A 19,961-nucleotide genomic window follows, 5' to 3' on the forward strand; every position below is an offset into this window, starting at 1 on the left:
ACGCAAGAGAAAAAAAAATTCGCAGCTGACTTGTATTCGAAAAGCAGGTGGAAGGTTTTAGAACGAAAGAGAGCCCCGGTGTGCTTCGTTGCGTTTAGGAAAAAAAAAAAAAGGCAAAAGAACGATACCTCAGCAAGTGCTACTTCAAAAAGAAGAGAGAGAAGAAAAACAGACCTGCTTAGAGGTAAACGGGTGTTGAACAATAACGTTGAGTTTTATTGTAAACAAGACTAACGGATATCCTTATTTGCTGCACATACTCCTTTTAGACAACCCCACCATATTTTTGTCGTCTTCGTCTCTGTGCAACACCCTAAAAAGCCCAAAACGCTCATCCACAGGAGATCAAACGCACTCATCAGGTTGCGATGGAGAACTGGACATTGCGGGACAACAATGATTCAGGTGTTGGAACCGCAGTTGATAACGTACAGCTCTTTTGGAAACTTCAAGCTCTAGAATCACTAGGCTTGACTGAAGACGACCAAAGTACAAGACCCCAGGAGTTTCACTTCAATGCCGACGCCAACGACATGTCCGACGACGACTTTCATCAGGAAGTGGATAAACTGTTTCGTCAAAGTCTAGCCATACAACAAGGTTCGCCTTTTTTCTGTTAACTTGTCTTCAGCGGGGTGGACCGCTTGGACTTTTTGTGCAATTCTTTTTTATTAACCTGTTTATCCCTTGGTGTGTGGTGGTATGTTACTATAGATTGTCATGATATCAAACCTTCTCCTTCTCACAATACCATTAATGCATCCTCCACACCTGCTTTGAACGACACGTTCGGTTACAATGCTTCCATGGATCCCGCCGCCGATATTCATCGGGTGCGGTCCTACACAGACAATGTCCCGTCTCGGAAACGGTCACGTACACCCATAGACCAGCAGGATCCATCAAGGTCAAAACAACAACGACTTGTCCACCAAGATATCAACGAGAATTCCGCCGAATTCGATCCGTATGAACTTTTGAAAGCGTTCAATGAATCGTCACCCATGGATATCGGCACCACGGCAACCTCACCTGACATAACAACGGATTCATTACTCTTTTCATCCATACCACCCGCTTCCAAAGTCCCGGCTACCACGGCGACGGCGATCCCGGTGACCACCGCTTCATCTTATCCTTCGCTATCTTCCCAGCATGCTTACACGAATCGAACCAAGGCACCCGTCGCATTACCTATCTATCCTGGCACACCTATTGAGTCCATGTCCACCACCCCATCGTCCTATTCGGTTCCAGTCATTTCATCGTCATCACAAAGGTCGTCACAACCATCGGCATCAGCCAAACCCAGTCGCTCGCTGACTCACAACAACGCATCCCAGTCCAAATCTGTCGTACAGAGACCTCAACTACGTGTCCATTTATCCAAAGGGTCGTCATCGCCCTCTGCCAGCTCACCTAGTCAAATGTACGCCGTCAATCCATTGTTATTTGAAGAGTCCAAAGAACCCATGAAACCAACACTGGATGTCAACAATCTGCGACGATTAACGGTCGCTACTTTACGGACCCTGGGTGTGCAGATGCCAATCGAGGAATTGCCTGTGGTGACAATAGGGGAACCGGATGCAACCGATTCCGAGCAGGTATTGCCGGCGGCGGCAATGCAAGTAATTACGGCCATGATATTGGGTACCTCGGGGGATAAGGATGTATCGCAAACCCTGGGATCACAAATCTCGAATGGCGATCTGGTCGCACTCCAGCGAATGATCGTGGAAGGACTTCGAAGCAAGAACATTGTCATTCATACCATTCCATCCATTCGACAGTCCTCCGCCTCAAAGGAAGAAGAGGAAGCACCGAAGCAACAAGTTACATCTTCTTTGGCGGATTCGAATGCCAACCCTTACAACACCGTGGATCTGTCATTTGTTAAGTACGATCCACCGACCAACGTGACGCGGCTTTTTCTGCGACTATACCGATTTATTATCAATATGCTTTTATCCACCCCCGATTGCTGGCCCTTTATTCAACCTGTACCGGAAACCGCGATTGTGTATCATCAGGAGGTTACCCATCCTATGGATTTGTGGACCATTGAACAAAATGTGTGGAAGGGCAAATACACCCATTTTGCGAAATTTGAGCACGATATGCAGCTGGTATGGAAGAATGCCAAAGCGTTTCACCGCAATGCAGGCACCATCCCGAAGCATGCCGAAAACCTGGAAGCGCTGTTTTACAAGATTGTCATGGATCTAAAGAAACAAATACGGTAAAGTCCCCGCATTTTTCTCCTCCCCATCTCTGACTTTTTGTGGTCTCTTGCAGATGTGGCATTAGTAACGAACTGATATCCTTACTATTTAGTAAACCTCAATTTTCTGGTTCCTCTAGTGATTTTCGATTTGACACGTCCTTGGCCTTGCCCGAAGAATCTGATTTCACCTATCCCCCCATGCGCCAAGTGTTTTCAAAGCAAAGGTATGAAAGATGACTCTCTCCAAGTTGCAAGTAGACGATGGGAATGGGTCCCTTATTAATCGGATATATTCTTATTAGTACGGTGTATGCGATTTGCGCAATATCACCTTTTGAACCCAAGGCGCGAAAACCGAAAGGATTAACGCACGAAAAGCAACTATACCTTCAACTCAACGGCCCCTTTTTTCAGGCAGTGGAGAAGATGAAAGAATCACCTACAGGCAACCATTCCCCTGTGCCTCGATTCTACATTGCGAAGAATCGAACGCTGCTGCGTCAAGTGAGAGCGCAAGGCGTATTGGCGATCTTTTACAATACGAAAGCGAATCGATCTCGGTCCAAAAAATTTCAGATCGAGACAGACATGATTCTGGCGTATCCTGCGAGCGAACTTTTTGATATTGATCAAATGAACGTATGCACGGACAACTTTGCGCCCAAAGGCTGGATCCATCTACGGCCACTGAAAGTGATGGAGCACTTGGTGTTTGATGTGAATGACACCATTGAACGTGACTATTTCCGACGTATGTTTGCCACCTCCAAATTCACCGTGATGGAGGATAAATCGGGACAGGAACTCGATGATACCAAACGGTTTATCAAAAACATTGTGCGTACTATTCTTAATCTTCCGGAAACCGAAGATCTACCAGGCACCATGACGAAGCAGTTGGTGAAACGCGAAGTCACAACCCCCGATAAAGACGCCAAGTCTCACCACACCGCCGCGCACTCGGAAAAGTCGAAACAGGCCAAAACCACCGCCGTCACTCTCCCCAGTCCCGCCGAGCCATCATCCAGTCCTTCCGCGGAAAAAATGACAACAACAGCAGAGGCGCCGGTGGTGAAAAAGGAATCTGAGCATTTGGAGAAAACGAGTCCCGAAACCAAGCGAGCCATACCCCAAGAAATATCGCATGATGTATGGAAAAGACTGTTTAATGGTAAGTTTGGGACTAGGAGTGTGAAAGCAGCATGTGGATTAATCGGTGGATGATGGCTATAGTATGCACTAGCAAAGGTTGTCACGTTCAGAATATTCATGAAAAATATGGTCATTTGAATTGGAGCTCGCCCAATTCCGAAGGGTTTTTCAAGCAAGTGTACTTTTTGGAAGACGTGGTTGTGCAGACTTTCCGTCAAATGACCATGTATCAACGTATCACCGAAGTGGCGTGCCTCATGTAAGTGATCTGGGTTGACGACATGACACGTGCGCGTAGTGCTCGATATTTATCAGTTTTTTCTCTATCTTAGGAAACTGAAAAATCTTCCTCACATGGCCCAAATGCGCGAAGTCTTGTTTAACGACAGTGGTGATGTAGCCGGACTTTCCATGGAAAGGTAAAATTGATATACCAAAAAAAAAAAAAAAAAAAAAAAAAAAAGCAATACAATGGAAAAGGAAAAAATTAATTGACATTTTCAAATAATAGATACCAAACGACGTTGAAACAGTATACACACGTCCATTCGCATCATCGATTATCAGCGTATCAGAAATATGAAATCATCTATCAGATCATGGTGTGCATGAAAACGATCCATGAAGCCGGTCTGGCTCATCGCGATTTGTCCGAAGTCAACATCATGGTGAACACCATTGATGGCCAGCTAGAGGATGGCAGTTCCAAGATCTGTTTGTATCTCATTGACTTTGGCAAAGCCGTATTTTGTGAAGCGCATGATGTGCGTGAATGGTTTGTTGATGTGCCACGCGCCGCTTGGGAGTACGATGGTGATGTGGTTCCCGAATCCAAAGAAGAACTCGATACGTGGTGTGATACCCTTCCCTGGGTGAAAGGAAAACCTGATCATGGTTATCGCATGTACAGGTAAGCCATTTCGCACGCCAGAATTTCAGTGGGGAGAGGGGCATCAGTTCTTAATCGTATCTTGTTTATTCATTCTCTTTTTTTTTGCATCACGTGTTTGTTTGTTTTGTAGATCCATTCAGACATTACCGAAAACGCGTTCGGATAATCAAGTGTTACCATGGCTAATCCATCCGCAGGCTGAAGATATTTACTCGATTGGTGTAATGATGTGGAAAGTGTTTGCCGAGACCGAACCATGGCGTGGCATTTTGGATACGGACTTGCAAGGCTTGCGTTACGTGGCGGAAGACGATTATCGTATTCAACGAGCTTTGGAACGAGAAGTGCATGGCGAGTTGAGCCGTCAATTGTTATTAAAGTGTCTGAAAACGCGACCGCAAGACCGTGCGACGGCCTCGGAAATCCTGGATTGGTTGAAACAGGACGACATCAAGACCGGGTTACTGAACGAATGGAAAATGTATTCTTCGGAAACTCGGGCAACGCGTAAAGCGAAAAGTATGTACGGATTTGAGGAACCGGAAGAGGAAGATCGACGAAGAAAAGTGCGTAAATCTACACCTTCGGGCGGAACGGGCCGAGGCCGTGGTCGACCGAGAACCAAGAATGCGCCTCCCGTTAAACAGCCCGTGATTCACTTACCTGCCTTGACCGGGATTCCCTTGCAATCACCCAAATCCAACAATAATTCATCCACCCCGCCGCCGCCGCCGCCACCTCCACCTGTGGCTAGACCCCCGGCTGTCGCCACGGCAGCCCACCATGCATCCAACCCCTCCAACCCCTCTTCTTCTTCATCACTATCTGCAGCGATGAGTCGGTCTATTCTTTTGCATTCTCGTCCACCGTCGTCCTACATGTAGCATTTTTTCTTTCTTTTTTTTTGGTAATATTTTAGCTGTTCTACGTTGATCGTATCTACAGTTGTCTTTTCTCCCCAACGTTTAGCATGCTTGCCAATACCTACACTTCCCTGTATATACACTGTCAAAAAATTTTGTAATCCCGATAAATTTGTTGACTTCCCTAATGTCTTTTTCATCTTTTAGTTCATTTTTCTCGGGAAATGAAGAAATAATATTAAAATAAATGGCAAGGAAGCGAAAATCATGACTTGATCTTTTATTGGCGGGAGTGAGGGCAGGATCTCCTCATATATATTTGATCTTATAGAATACCTGCGTCATCCTGATGGGCAAATGCGCTGAAACTGACGACTTTGTTCATCAACGAGAAGAGGCCATCTTCATGGGGATGACTTCTATTTCGATAAAATGTATAATACGAGTTAAAAAGACAGTTTAACGAGCCATGCATTACGTCTGTAGCAAAGTTTATGTGCACCTCTGTATCCGACCAGCCGATATATGAACACTTGAGAATAAAGATTTCTCTCTAACATTATCAGAGACCTACTTCATGCAGCTATTTCATGCGATGAGTCCACCTTCTTTATCAACGGATAAATATGAAGTGAAGCAATGAGAGCGTCTTTTTCCTGCTTCATTATTGGACATTAAAGGTTTTCAGCTACAGTACGAGGGATCGCCTCTTTTTTCATGTCTATAAAAGACGACGCATCTTCCACCCATTTTATTTCCTCTTCATCGCACATCTATTTTCTTTTTTCTTGCGCAAAACTATACATCTATCGCGATATATTTTTCATTGCTTATTCTTATCCACATTGCTCAAATCAACTATCCTGTACGTATACTCATGATGACTACAACTGTGCTATCAACGACTGAACCTCCACAAAATAGCTCAAGTGGCCTTTCTTTTTTGAATGTTATGCTGAATCACTCACTTGCTTTGTGTGCTTTTACTGTGTAGTTTAAATAACTGACGAACAAAGCCCATGCCTTGGTGGTGTGCGGTGGCGGCTCCCACAGTGTGGTGACGACAGTTTTTTTGTAAGTGAAAACAAGGAAGAGTAAGTGTGGCTTGTCCTAATGCATCCGTCTTTTTTTTGTATGTCTTTGTCCTTTGGTTTTCTCTCTTTTTTGATTACTTAAAACAACAACTACCTTGCCTCTTCTAAAATTTTATTTGTAAAATTTTTACCGAGATTTTTTCAATCAAAACTGGATATATACTGCTCCTTCTTCTCTTTTTTTTCTTTTTTTTTTTTTAGAAAAGTTATTTTATCTGCGTTCACACATGACGACTATAAAGTTAATGGAATGTTTTCAAAAGAAAACGTTCTGCATTTTCCGCACTGTCTTTATCGATCTATTTTGTGAGCGAGCATTGTCAAAAGGAAACAAATTTCGATATTGGCGGTACTTGAATATGATTGCTTTCATTTTTTGTTTCGAACGATCAGGAAAAACCATCCGACCGCCTTCCTTTTTTTGCCATTGACGATCTTGCATGGCCGACCAATCGTCACGTCCGCTACGCCGATCGGCTCGACAAAGAAAACCAGTCAGCTATGGAGATACAGAAGTTTACGAAATAGCGCCCAAGAGCACAACGGCTACAACAAGTACCAGATCCAGCAAGGCGCATGGTTCGAAAGGTTCAAAAGTTACCACACGTACCACGCGGAAGAGAAAAACGGCCGATGTAAACGTCGACACTAACCTTGTAGGCGACTCATTACAAGCAGAATCTACAACAACACGTACAACGCGAAAGAGGAAAGCACCCGATTCGGAAGATTCAAAAGTTACCACAACACGTACAACCCGAAAGAGAAAAGCAGCCGATGCAAACGACGACATTAATCTTGTAGGCAAATCCCCACAAGCAGAATCCTCCATCGGCACGGCTATTGCAGCCAACCCAAGGAGAAGTCGCCGTGTTTGTGCTTCAAAAAAAAATGCCCAACAGAAGGAAGAGCAGGAACAGCCGAAAAAGCCCACGAAACGACAGGGAACTAGAAAGGCGACCGAACCTATTGTCGAAGAACCTGCACAAGTAGTAACATCTACTGACGCAGTCACCTTAAACAGCCCAAGAACACGTCGAAAGGGTCATCGTGACCTCAAGGAGGCCGCTGATAAAAAGAAGCCAAGCCAGCAGAAACCGAAAGATCAGAAACAACCCAATCGAAAGCAGCAACCGAAAAAGCAGAAGGATTTGGAGAGAAACCGGAATCAGCAGCAGGAGGTTTTGGAGAGGAACCAGGATCAGCAACAGGAGAACTTGGAGCGGAACTTGAATCAGCAGCAGGAGGATTTGGAGGATCAATTAGAAGAAGATGATGAAGAGGAGCAGGTGGAAGAAGATGCATCTGAACCGGAAGAGTCAGCGGCGTCGTTCCCGACGCATATTGCTGAATTCTTGTCACGTCAAGGTGTACCTGTGGATACGGGTGCCCATGCTTTGGAAACTGTTGTGGACCTTCGGGATTCAGGTCGTATTACTGCGTTTGATGGAAATCAGTTGATGATTCAAGAAGCACTCCGGTTAAACGAAGCGATGCAGCAAGAAGCAGAAGCTCAATTGGCTTGGATCGATGAACGTCTGAAGATGAATGAAACGTTATCTGTAAGGGAATTCATTGACGTGTCCAAAACATGCGGACTGATCGATCGGGTTAAATTCATTAGAAAACCGTGCGTGAATTCGCAGTACGTGAAACGGTGGCGAACCGAAAACGAGCTGAAATCCATAAAAAATACCCCATCCAATACCAACCCTTTGTTGACCAACAGGGCCAGGTAAAGACTTTTTCTTTGTACAGCGAAATCGAAATGAGGCCTTTTCGGTCGAATTAAGATTTTATTATTAGACTCCCTTTGATTCCCTTGACTTGGAAGAAGATAGCGACGATCAAACAGCTTACCGTACCTCAAAATCACGACCCTGTAAGTCAAGTGCACATGCATGCAATCAACAGAAAAAAATCATTAACGAGGAACCATGCAACCAGGGAACATGAAAGAACGCAAAGCTCTCTTGGGAGCCATTCACACGGAAGCTCGACGTAACATGGCTTTAGAATTTATGGCACGGTAGGTGTCTGTGTACATGACCTTTTTTTATTGTTGAGGATGGATCATCTAACATTGTGCTCGTGTTTCTTGGAATCGTATAGAGGAGATCATCGAAAAATTCTCGATCTGGAGCAAATTGAAGATTCTGTATTAGAAAAATGCGCCGTTAATATGTTTGACTGGCAGCGTATTAGCTCGCTTTACGTAAGTCGGGGTGTTTTCTCTATGACCGTGTCAAACCCTCCTACTCACGCAAATTGAATTGCATGAATAATGTCTTCTAGGTCAAGTCACGTACAGCCACGGAATGTCGAATCCAGTGGACTACGCAAGATCATCCCACTATTAATAAAACTCCGTGGAGCCGAGATGAAACGCAAAAGATGGATGCATTAGTCGAAAAGCATGGATATGAAGGGCAATGGGAAACCATTGCTGTGGAACTGGGAACCAACCGCACTGCTGCGCAGTGCTTTGCTCATTATCAAGCTCAAAAGAACGTGGGCGCCTCCAAAAGGAAATGGACACCAGAAGATGACGAAACCCTGCGAGAAGCGGTGGATGTATTTGGCGAACGCAATTGGCAGCAAGTGGCGGTGCGTGTAGGAGGACGAACAGGACAGCAGTGTCTCCAACGATGGACCAAATGCGTCAATCCTGCGATTCGGCGCCATAGATGGGAAAAAGAAGAAGACGATGCATTGCGAGCGGCGGTCAATGTGTATGGCGTAGGTAACTGGAGAATCATCCAACGTCATATTCCGGGAAGAACCGATATGCAATGTCGTGAACGTTGGGTCAACTGTCTCGATCCAAACCTGGACTTTACGCCATTCAATGAAGAGGTGGGGTTTCCTCGGGGAACATTTGTTCCCATGCTTGAAAATTTCCGTGCACTCATAGAAGGCAATCATATCACATTCATGTAGGAAATACAACGTTTAAAGGAATTATATGCTATTCACGGACGCAAATGGTCGCTTCTTGCCGAATACTTTCCGGGCCATACCGATAATCAAGTGCTGCGCGAATGGAAAGCCATCGAAAGAGGAAGCAGGCGTAAAAAGCAGGGAGACAAGTCTTCGGTATCTTCCGCCGACCCCCAAGATCCACCCGCGTCTCTGTAATGCTACGCACCAGCCGGTTGCAATAGAGCGAAACGCTTTATTTCTGAAGAAAAACAGTACTCTTCATTCGAATGCTGTAAATTTTAAACGATACCCCAGTCGAGACAGACCCATTTTTGCTTTTCCCTTTTATTATGCTCCTTGTTCAAGCGCGTAATGGAACCTGACGTTGGATGACGGCCGCCTTCTTCGCTTTAACATGTAATCGCCCACTCCTTACGCCGGAACCATTCATGAACAAAACGCACTATTTCAAGCATTGATGCTGACTCTCCCTTGAGAACTCTTGAATATTGGCCAACAATAACAAGAAATAGTTTATGGCAGGACCATTGTTATTTCTGGACACTTATCTCCGTGTATGAGCAAAATAAAACCAAGGCGCATCCGACTTTACAAGGTAACGTAATCATTTCTTTTTCTTGTATTGGTTCCCATTCTCATCTGCTGAGTGTAACTAGAAAGCATCTGATATCACTCTCGCCCACGCTCGTCCGAGAAATATCGACCCAAGCAAATCGCCTTTTGGCTTTTCTTTTCATCTCCCCGCCAAGTCGATCCACCTATTCCTTCATCACCACAATAAAATGGAAAGATTCCATTTTTGATTGAATAAGCCTGAGGTAGTCTACTGTATGTGGTATCAAGTCATAATGCAGTGACGGACTATATCTTTTTTCCAGACACTCTAGCAACGCGTACGAGTCGAAATTCCATCGCAGTCAAGCTTTTTTTTTAAAATTCCTAATTCGTAAAAAATTCACGCCCTGAAAGTGCATAACATTATAGGTGCAAACTCGAACTTTAAAATCATCCCGGGAAGCACAAAAATTGATGCCTAAATCGAATTATTTCAACATCGAACCGTATCTATCATGCTTTGCTAAGATTCATTGAATCAAACGCACAACGGCAGCATTTTAATCGATCACAAACGACCCAATCTGTTTGTGATCGCACAGAGGAGCGGAGACGGACATCTCAATTATTTCAAGAGGAGATCACACTAAGTCCTGCAGTTCAGCCAGTTTATGCGAAAACTTTAGCACATCGTAAATGGGAGAAATCGAGCTACAGGTACTGTTACTGCGTTGATGCACGCTTACATATGTGCAGGCATATATTTGACGTAGACCTTCAAGAAGAATTCTTTTGCGGACATGCTCACATGCCTTGGTCATTCACTGCGCTCTCTGTGATCTGTCGCCATTGCAACACTGCGCACTAAAACTGACACCCTGGTGTCGTGAGTAATACATGAGCATTTTATTGTCGCAGCAATATTGAATACACTGGTTTCAGACGAAACAAAACTGATACAAAGGGGCAGGGCAAAGTAGGCGAAGTTTCTAACATACAACAAAAAAAAAAAGAGAGTGCGTAAAGTCTGCATCATGTCGCATCATTTCAACTATAGGCTTTACTGCAAGTTATAGAGTGACTGTGATGCACATGGGTTGCTGATGGCAGCATGAGCGAGGTGGCGCAGCCCCTCTTTGGATCGCTTACGCGAAAGAAGTGTGAGGTGTTGAATTTCGCGAGTTTTGTTGCGAGAATCCGTCCAATGAGGTGCATTCGCGGTCATAAAACGGGGTCACAAATGAAGGTCAGCAAAAGATATAAAAAGAGGGCGTTTTTCCTCATTTTTTTTTTTCTTTTGTGCGCCAGTTCGGAATCAGGGGCTGCTAGGCTGGTGGTTACTGGTAATGATGAACGCTCCGGTTTTTGGTAAAGCATTCGGGGTATGGCGAAAAATCCGAAAACCATCTTCTAATGATAGGATTGGCCATCCTTTGAAGAGATTGTTTTCGTTCCCGTCGGCTCTTCCCTTTGGGCGCCTGACTAGCCATCAGCGCGCTCACTGTGGAAGGGATGTCGGTGGGTTTGCTTTTTAATCGCAACAAAGGTAAATGAAAAAAAAAGGCTTTCTGCCTTTATTATTCTTTTCTCAACTCTTTGTGGGTTGAATAATAAAATAAAAAAAGTGAGCTTAATGTCCTGTGGGCGAACTACGCCACTTCATATAAAAAAGAAAAATAAAATGAAAAACTTCGCTTAGAAGAGATACAACAGCATAGACCTCTTTGTTTTATTTGTACATGAATGCTCTATTCAATAAAGACGTCCAGTTAACTCCTCTTGGCCAAAAACCGTCCTCTTTATTCATTTGGTTTGCCTGCCGCAGCGCACTTTCAACCACGCCGATCCATCCACTTGGCTCAGTTAAAGTCAAGTGGGTTATTGTTTGCTCGTTCCAACTGAGGGAAGCCGCTTTTGGCGAGAAAAACAACCGAATCGTAAACCCGCAAACGTGGCGAGCAATGAGGAAGTATGTTGGAGCCATCAGATCAACAGAAACTACCTTTTATAGGTACGTTTTGCTAAATTGTGAAAAAGTAAGTCGAGAGGAGGGGAGTTTTTGTTGAGAAAGATACAGTCAGCCAAGCTTTCCCACATGGCGGCGGTGCTTATCAGCATGGAGACGAAATGCGACATCTCACGTTGTCATTCGCGATGATGGGACTCGCGTGGTCAGCAATGACATTAACAGAACCAACACGGTGGCAAAACGCGAACTGTGGGGTGGTTTACTGCCCTCCAAAAACTTGCACCTGACTGCAAAACAATTATTCTTAAATCGAATATTGATCTCGGAAACCAAAGTTTGCTTTTCGCTCTGTCATGTAATAGATGGCAGGTTAGTTAGCTTGAGGGATAGATTTTCCCAACACACGATATCACCCATCACAGGCCTTTTTGAAATGATTTACTAATTCACGCTCCCGAGTTAGTAACTGATGCCCAAAACGAATTCCCGAATTCTTTGCTTATCAGGATTCATTAAAATGGATAGAGTATATTCCCCAAAATCGAGTATTCCTTAAATCGAGCAGTGACTTTAAGTGGATGAGCTGATGGAAATGAGAGTTGATTGAGGATGTATCCTTGCTTCACTGCTGACTGGAAGTGATATCATCAACATGTGGAAGCCAACCGAAACTGGGCAAATTTTATTAAGGGGATCCTGCTGCGGCGTTTTGATTCGACCGTGGATCACCTTTTTATTGTCGAGGTCATGGCGTGCTCAAACGTCCATTTGTTTTGCTGTATCAGGCAGCTAATTACTGAATGCATTCGATAACGCATGAGCTTCTCAATATTATAGTATGTTTTCTATCGATCGGCCATGATACTTGCACATAACGAAAAATCTCCTAGACTCTGTTTTTGTCCTGGGAAGAATAGTTTTTCACTGCAGGAGGCAGGGATAAGAAGGTTCACATCTTTTTAACATGCAGAAAAGGAGAGCGCATTTGGATTCGCTATAGCCGTCCTCGTTTGAATTGGTTTATCTGAAAAAATAAAAAGGAAAGGGATGATTTTAATGCTCTATGATGAATCTAGAAAAAAATATACATGATGAAAAAATGACAATAAAGTTTATGAAATAATACAGCAAGATTGGGCAGAAGGTTGGTCGGCTCGTCTGTCGTGGCGGTCGTGGCGGGTATAATGAAGGATTGGTTGAGGATCTACAGCTGTTGAAAGGCCCGGCCGTTCGGACTGCATATGGACTGAGGTGACGGGTGTTTGATGCTGGGTCAGCGTACTGCGGTGGGAAGGTGTGCGCATCAAGGTGTTGGAGGAAGAAAATGGTATGGATTCCTGGGGTAACGTGGGTTGAAATCCACTGTCTCGAGAATAATGTCGTTCGTCTACTGTGAAAGCGGGCGAAGGAGGTTGGATATACGGTACATCGACGACTTGTTCAACCTCCGAGTTGTCCTGACCCGACGGTGACGAAACATTGGGTTCCATCTGCACCAGGTCGGTGGCAGTATCGTGATGGTCATCCCCTGTGTTTTCTACTGTCTGTTTTTCCACGGTAGGCACGCTTATTAAACGATTGGGTTCGTTAAAGCGATTGAAAATCATGGAATGCTTACCTTGAATTCGGTGGCGATGGTGGTGAGTGGGTGTTGTTTTCTTTGTCTTGCTTGTTCTCGCAAAGCTTGAATTTTTTGCCGTCGGGCCATGGCTTTATCGACGGCGTCTTGGGCTTCCTGAATCATTAGTCGTTCTCTTTCTTGTTCTTCCCATTGTCGTCTGGCCACTGCAGGCAGAACATGGGTCGGATTGGGTTGCGGAGCCACACTGTTTCTACGATTGGGCGGTGTCGATCGAGCGTGATTAAAATCCTGCAGATCAATGTAGGGCGCGAGTTCGTTTCCTCCAAGTTTCGAATACCGAAGTCGGCCTTTCAGCACATCCTCTTCCTTGTACTCTGCCAAAAATTTCAGGATTCACAGATAACGAAAAAAAAAAAAAAGGAAATATAGGGTGAGTAGAGAAAGAGGTACGGATGAGACGGATGAGGTGGATGAGGCGGAGATCATTTACCACTCGGCAATAACTGAGATTCGGCTGGACACTGGCGTCGGGATAAATCAAAGACTTGGACAATCTAGATGCAGCCAAAAAAAAAAAGTGTAAGATAATGCAGCGTTCTAATTAAGCATGGCATAACAAGAGAGACGTACATTGTTATCACAAAAACGGATTTCAAATGCAGGACCGCGACGAGTCGTCTTGGCCATGGATCGAATTGATAAATAGAAAAATAAGAAAACCGGGTACGAGATGAAAAAAGAAAGAAAAAGAAACAAAAGAAAGAAAGGCTAGTAAAAAGAATACAGAATATGCCCTCCATTGTCATGGTGTTTCCCCCCTTTGAGTTACTTTCTGGTTGGTTTTTTTTGCCAAATGCACATGGCGTTTGAGTATATATGGAAACGAACGCACAATGATCATCTACCAAAACAGGCAAATGTCAAGCCAGTCTCAAAGGTTTCAAATCATGGTGATACAAAAAAGAATCCATATCTTTTTTTTCAGGGGACTTCACTCTTTGTTGCCTTACCATCGTCGGAAATTAAAATATCGGTGGTGTCGGGCCACACAGCTCGCTCGAGTGGCTTTCACCGACAGCTCAAACTTTAAATTTTTTTTTTCTTTTTGATTGAACTCGTTCGGCCTTAGATCCCCGAAATCTGTACACCTTTCTTCCTTTCTTCTTCCACCTAAAATTAACTCGATGGCTGATCACGAAGAAGCACCTCAGTTGAACATCAACTACGACCACTTGGAAGCCGTTCTTTGCAATACGTCAAATGACGTTCCTCTTGCTGAACGATTCCGCGCTCTTTTCACCCTCAAGAATGTGGCCGACGAAAAGTCCATCAACATTATTGCCAAAGGCAAGCTATTATTATTTCTTGGCGCTTATGTGGTGTCTGGGTGTTTTTGGATATGAATACGCTAACACTTGATGCTATTAGCTTTGAGCGACGATTCGGCATTGTTGAAACACGAATTGACTTATTGTTTGGGTCAAATCGGTAATCCTTGTGCGAATCCCATTCTTGTCAAGGTGCTCGAAGATACACAGGAAGATGAAATGGTCCGCCACGAGGTAAGGCATGAGGGCAACAGTGGGAAAAAATGGTTGATGAGCGATGGTTTTTTCATGGCTGAATGTCAACTCTTGCTGACCGAAAAAAAATTCCAGGCTGCGGAAGCATTGGGTGCCATTGGATCTGCAGAATCGCTTCCCGTGTTGGAAAAATTTTTGAAGGATCCTTCCGAGGCCGTGGTGGAAACCTGCGAACTGGCGATTGACAAGATCAAATACGACAACGATCCAAAGACCCAGGCGGAAAGAGAATCCCACAAGAGCGTGTACAACTCTGTCGACCCGGCCCCACCTACCACCGCAACGCGTTCTGTCCAAGAACTTGGTGATCGTCTGTGTGATACCAACTTGTCATTGTTTGAACGATACAGAGCCATGTTTGCTCTCCGTGAAATTGGCACTTCCGAAGCCGTCCTCGCCTTGGCCAAAGGATTGAAGGACAAGAGTGGTAAGGCATCTTTATAGCATTATGGGAACCTGGATTGTATCTCATATTTATTTTTTTCTTGTGTGTGACAGCTTTGTTCCGTCATGAAGTAGCCTATGTGTTTGGTCAATTGCAACATCCGGCCTCGGTACCTGCATTGACCGAGACGTTGATCGACAAGAATGAAGCGCACATGGTGCGTCACGAAGCCGCGGAAGCTTTGGGATCCATTGCTACACCCGAAGTTTTGGAAACATTGCAAAAGTTCAAGGAAGATAATGCACGCGTGGTCCGTGAAAGCTGTGTGGTTGCTTTGGACATGTACGAATATGAAACAAGGTAAGCATCTGTGAAAGAGCGAAAGTGGGATAATCGAAAAGTGTCATCGATACTCATTGCCTGCTTACTCAATTAGTGGTGATTTCCAATATGCAAATGGGTTGGAGAAGGAACCGCAGAACATGCATTCCTTAAAGTTAGCATAGAAAAACCTCGGGCTACTTTCCACCCAAAGCGATCCAGTAATTGATTTATTTTCTGTACTGTACATCACCCGCAGCCTTTCATTGTTTAGAGAAACTTTCATCTATTTAGAAAAAAGAAAAAAAAAAAGAAAAGGCAGAGGGAAATCTAGAAGCATCATCCACCTCCCTTTTGAATCACATTGTACTTTATTTACTATTGTTTTCTAACTCACTCCCTTTCTCTGCCTCCCCCTCCCAACCCCCCAACTCTCACCTCATGTTATATTTACAGTTTATTGTAAAAGGACGACACATATAAACGCTGTATAAACCAAAAATTGACATGCGAAAAAATGAAGCATCATCAGAAAAGTGAAGATGCATGTAATTACAAAAAGAAAGGGAATCCTTCGCGAGCCAATCAACGTCAAGTGATTATAAAATGGTGTCGCTTGATTAAACTGATCGACTTTTTGCATTTTATGGAACTTGTGGCAATCCTTTCATTTGTTGCACAAAAATCCATTAGCGTGGACTCCTAACAAGTTCTTTTCTTTTTTCTTTTTTTCTCTCTTTATCGTTTCCTCTTTTCTTTTTTTTTTTCATTAAAGTACAGTGAACAATACTGGATAAAATGACATTATGCGTTCAATCGGCACCCGGATCACCGGACGAATGGAGTCCTCGTTCCAAAGCGAATTCCACCTCTTCACGAGCGCATTCGTCCACATCGGCATCGAGCCGGTCATTTAGCGCGGCAGGCTACGACGCTATTGCCCGCACCTATTATCACGAGTTGCGCACTTACCTGGCTTCTTTTCTCGCTAAAGGTACAGGGAAAAAACCCCATGGATCGATATATTAAAAAAAAAGCTTGACTTACCAATTTGATGTTGTCGGTGTTCCTTTTTTTGGGTTTCACAGAGGCCGCGGAAGGACCGCATCCTCAACGAGTGGCTGCACGTCAAAAATTAGCTCGATTGCATAATCACCAGTTTCACGAATTAGCCATGGACGTCTATGACGAATTGATGAGGCGAAAAATGGATGATAAACAAGGTAACCCCAATTTGCTAGAGTGACAAGTACTGGATGAAAAAAAAAAAAAAAGTCAATCAACCCATTAAAAACAAGAAAAAGGAAAAAAAGGGTCGATCCTCGAACGCTAACCAAAAGACGCCCTTTTTTATTGTCAATCCACAGTCCCTTTCTTGGCTGTGCGTGAAGAATTCCATCCCAAACGAAATCAAGCAAGACAAAAATTAGCCACGCTGCCAGTGTTCCGATTCAAAGATCTGGCCAGTGACGTGTTTTATGCTCTGACGCGTCGTTATCCGCAAATCACCGATGCAGAGGCAAGTAGCACACATCAGAATTTTAGAATACAATAGGAGTGGCCTTGCTCATTGGTTGCTTTGCAAAAAACAGGATCACGAGTGGCAACCATTACCCCCGTTACCTACGAGCAGTGTGTCGTCTCCGCAACCGCAACGGTCACCACCTGCGCCACCGGCCATGAATACGAGTCAAGCCACCAATATCGTTCCTGCCAAAGGCACATTCAACCTGGAACCTGTTGATGTCTCGGGGTCCGACGATGAAACCATGAGCGATAACAGTCCCTTGGGAAATTACATCACACAAAGAAAGAACAGTGCCATTGGCAATGAATCCAGTCGCACTTCGTATTCCGCCAAACTTCCTCCCATGCCAAGACCCTCGGTGAGCTCTCCTACCACAGCCAAAGAAGGCGACGATACACTTGACAGCCTCATGGCTGATTTGGGCAACATGGTCGCACAGCATCCAAGTCCCTCCAAACCAGAAAAGTCGTCTTACACAGATATGCACAAAGCGGTAAACAAAAAATTCATACAATGGTTATGCATCCGTCGAAATATTCATCTGCCTCTTTTTTCTTTTTCTCAGCCTCAGCGGATAGAAGCGGGAACCGACGGTGCATGGGCTGATTATGAGCATCGAATCGCGGTGTTAACGCGTCGCGTGCACGAACTCGAGACAGAAGTGGCGGTAGGTTTGACATGGACAATAGGGAAGGAGATCGAAATGATCGGTGACACTCAAAACCATGCGGTACAGCCTAGTAACCAATCACAATCCACGATCCGTCCCACCGAACTAGACCGGTTAAAAAAAGTAGGTCCAATGCATCGTCATCCAGGGGATATGACAGAAAATAACCGACTTGTCATGAATATGTAGATAGAAGAAGAGTATCACCGACTTCAAAACGAAAACCGGGGACATCAGCGCGTAAGTTTTGAAGGAAAAATGGACAAGACAGACTTGAGCAACAAGCATCGATCCATCTGCTACCGTTTTTACGGAAAAAACTCACTGAATATGTCTTCTGTTAGCTTATGCGTGAAGTGAAAGACGAAACGTCGGAGCTGCTGAAGGAGCTGAAAGTACTGGCCTCTGAAAACGACGAATTACGTGCCGAAAAAGAACGAGCCGACGCCCGGATTCGGTATCTGGCCGAAGAGGTATACTTAAAACTCTTATAAATGCATGATTCGGTTCGATTAACCCAAGCATCTTTATGGATATACAAATAATAATAATAATAATAAAAGGCAAGAAAATGGGAGGATAAATATGAAAAGGCACGATTGGAATTAAGGAACCTCAAAGGTAAAAAAGTGGGATCGGCAAGTGGCAGTAACAATGGATATCAACTTAGCTGGTTTACTAGCCTCCTCGACGTATGGTGCACCCAAATGTGATCTTTCTCAAACGGGATTCATCCAACCAACAAAAGAAGGCGTCATTCAGCATGCTCACATCATTGCGTACCAAGCTGCCATAGACGAATTATTACAGGTAGCAAGGTAAAACACTCTCTCTTGTGGAATGTGAACTACTGTAATTGTCGCAGGAAAAAATGGTCAGAGAGCTAATGCATGATACAGGTCCAGTGTTTCCGGTAAAGTCTTGTTGGTGGTGCAAAACGTTATTCCGATTTGCAAATCGATGACCGAGGAGACAGAGGCCTTTGAAGCCAAGGCGGATGTTCCTTTGACTATTCAGACTGAACTTCCCGAACTCAAAACCCGATTTACGAATGCTTTGAAACAGCTCATCTCGGCCACGGAACTGCATGCACGAAGCATGGGACTCAGTCCCGTGTGCCTACTGGACGCTGCAGCTAGCCATTTAACGGCTGCCGTAGTCGATCTTGTCAAGCTTGTCGGGATGGCTCCGAGCACTGACGAAGAAGAAAAACAGGAAGTCCAGAATGACGCAAAAAAGACAGAATCAACGGAGAAAAACGTGGATGAACCGGCGAAAACTAGTACGGAACCCGTGGCGAGAAAGAATGGAATCTTGCCGCCCGATGAACTTGTAGTAAGAAAAAATCGAGTGTTTTGATTCATCATCAATCATTCTCATTGTTGGTTTCCTTTTAAAGGCCTACTTGCGCAGTGAAACAGGAAAAGTGGTGCAGAATATCCAAGGTTTACTAGCGGCATTACGGTCGACGCATGGACCCAATAACGAAGCGTATTCCATTATCAGCAAGATCATCCATAGTGTAATGAATGTCAATACGAAAGCGCAAGATACGTTCAATTCATCTTTGGGCATGACGTACCGTACCCAAGGAGATTTAATATTAATGGATCTTCAAGCGTCCAGTGAAAAGTTGTTACGGCTGCGGGATACCTCATTTGTGAAACCCGACACGGCCTCATCCACTGCAAAACGAGACTTGGCAAAAGAAGCTTACGAAGTTGCCAAATACATCAAAGAACTCATTCATATTTTCAAATAAAAAAAAGGTCATTTATATTCATTACCCTTTTCGTTGGCATGAACTACTTGAAGCCAGCTTTACAAGTGGCACTGTCATACCGTACTGTGCCGTTCCAAGGCGATGGACAACATCTTACCTAGAATATCAAGAAAATCGGCGCTGACGATCGACCTGAAATCCACGCCATATCATATGACGATGTTTCCATCTTAACGTGATTGGAGACTTCTGCTTGGAGCAAGGTAAAATAAAAATGAGGATATCGTCTTTAGTATTATTTAGGCATTCGAAAAAAAAGGAGTGGGATCTAATAGACTAGTAAGAAATGCACTACTTTTTTGTAGGAAAATTAGATAAGTGTGTACCTGTAAGAAAAAAAAAAAGAACTCTATAAATACTTTGTACAAGTTATACAATTAAAAATAGAACGATGAAAACAAAAAAGAAAAATTT

The 19,961-nt window shown here is 44.1% G+C and overlaps 6 protein-coding genes across 6 annotated transcripts; 5 read left to right on the plus strand and 1 right to left on the minus strand.

Annotated features, from left to right (window-relative positions):
* Window positions 1–368: 368 nt before the first annotated feature.
* Window positions 369–5,155, plus strand: BYT42DRAFT_548117 (uncharacterized protein; the record flags this gene model as incomplete). Its single annotated transcript, XM_051565992.1, has 8 exons — window positions 369–600; window positions 715–2,242; window positions 2,338–2,451; window positions 2,530–3,398; window positions 3,461–3,638; window positions 3,712–3,798; window positions 3,891–4,289; window positions 4,402–5,155. The coding sequence occupies 8 exons, from the start codon at window positions 369–371 to the stop codon at window positions 5,153–5,155; spliced, it is 4,161 nt and encodes a 1,386-aa protein (XP_051421260.1).
* Window positions 5,156–6,508: 1,353 nt separating this feature from the next.
* On the plus strand, window positions 6,509–8,527 carry BYT42DRAFT_59287 (uncharacterized protein). Its single transcript, XM_051570652.1, has 6 exons — window positions 6,509–7,790; window positions 7,853–7,963; window positions 8,035–8,110; window positions 8,176–8,261; window positions 8,343–8,443; window positions 8,524–8,527. Exons 1-4 carry the CDS (start codon window positions 6,669–6,671, stop codon window positions 8,259–8,261), a joined length of 1,395 nt encoding a protein of 464 aa, XP_051421261.1. The 5' UTR covers window positions 6,509–6,668; the 3' UTR covers window positions 8,343–8,443; window positions 8,524–8,527.
* Window positions 8,297–9,366, plus strand: BYT42DRAFT_500705 (Homeodomain-like protein; the record flags this gene model as incomplete). The annotated part of the gene is made up of 3 exons (XM_051564725.1): window positions 8,297–8,443; window positions 8,524–9,084; window positions 9,169–9,366. The coding sequence occupies 3 exons, from the start codon at window positions 8,297–8,299 to the stop codon at window positions 9,364–9,366; spliced, it is 906 nt and encodes a 301-aa protein (XP_051421262.1).
* A 3,095-nt stretch (window positions 9,367–12,461) lies between these two features.
* BYT42DRAFT_579299 (uncharacterized protein) lies at window positions 12,462–14,082 on the minus strand. The gene is made up of 4 exons (XM_051569373.1): window positions 13,908–14,082; window positions 13,728–13,831; window positions 13,314–13,649; window positions 12,462–13,239 (listed from the first exon to the last, which is right to left on the minus strand). The coding sequence occupies exons 2-4, from the start codon at window positions 13,761–13,763 to the stop codon at window positions 12,808–12,810; spliced, it is 804 nt and encodes a 267-aa protein (XP_051421263.1). The 5' UTR covers window positions 13,764–13,831; window positions 13,908–14,082; the 3' UTR covers window positions 12,462–12,807.
* A 267-nt stretch (window positions 14,083–14,349) lies between these two features.
* BYT42DRAFT_579301 (armadillo-type protein) lies at window positions 14,350–16,078 on the plus strand. Its single transcript, XM_051569374.1, has 5 exons — window positions 14,350–14,624; window positions 14,706–14,839; window positions 14,936–15,287; window positions 15,359–15,605; window positions 15,682–16,078. Exons 1-5 carry the CDS (start codon window positions 14,462–14,464, stop codon window positions 15,749–15,751), a joined length of 966 nt encoding a protein of 321 aa, XP_051421264.1. The 5' UTR covers window positions 14,350–14,461; the 3' UTR covers window positions 15,752–16,078.
* A 152-nt stretch (window positions 16,079–16,230) lies between these two features.
* On the plus strand, window positions 16,231–19,872 carry BYT42DRAFT_579303 (uncharacterized protein). The gene is made up of 12 exons (XM_051569375.1): window positions 16,231–16,560; window positions 16,655–16,789; window positions 16,934–17,085; window positions 17,159–17,587; window positions 17,660–17,761; window positions 17,831–17,887; window positions 17,954–18,004; window positions 18,109–18,237; window positions 18,328–18,385; window positions 18,447–18,582; window positions 18,664–19,099; window positions 19,164–19,872. Exons 1-12 carry the CDS (start codon window positions 16,365–16,367, stop codon window positions 19,524–19,526), a joined length of 2,244 nt encoding a protein of 747 aa, XP_051421265.1. The 5' UTR covers window positions 16,231–16,364; the 3' UTR covers window positions 19,527–19,872.
* The last annotated feature ends 89 nt before the right edge of the window (window positions 19,873–19,961 follow it).

Source organism: Radiomyces spectabilis (assembly GCF_025331425.1).
Source record: "Radiomyces spectabilis strain NRRL 2753 chromosome Unknown BYT42scaffold_10, whole genome shotgun sequence".
Lineage (NCBI taxonomy): Eukaryota > Fungi > Mucoromycota > Mucoromycetes > Mucorales > Radiomycetaceae > Radiomyces > Radiomyces spectabilis.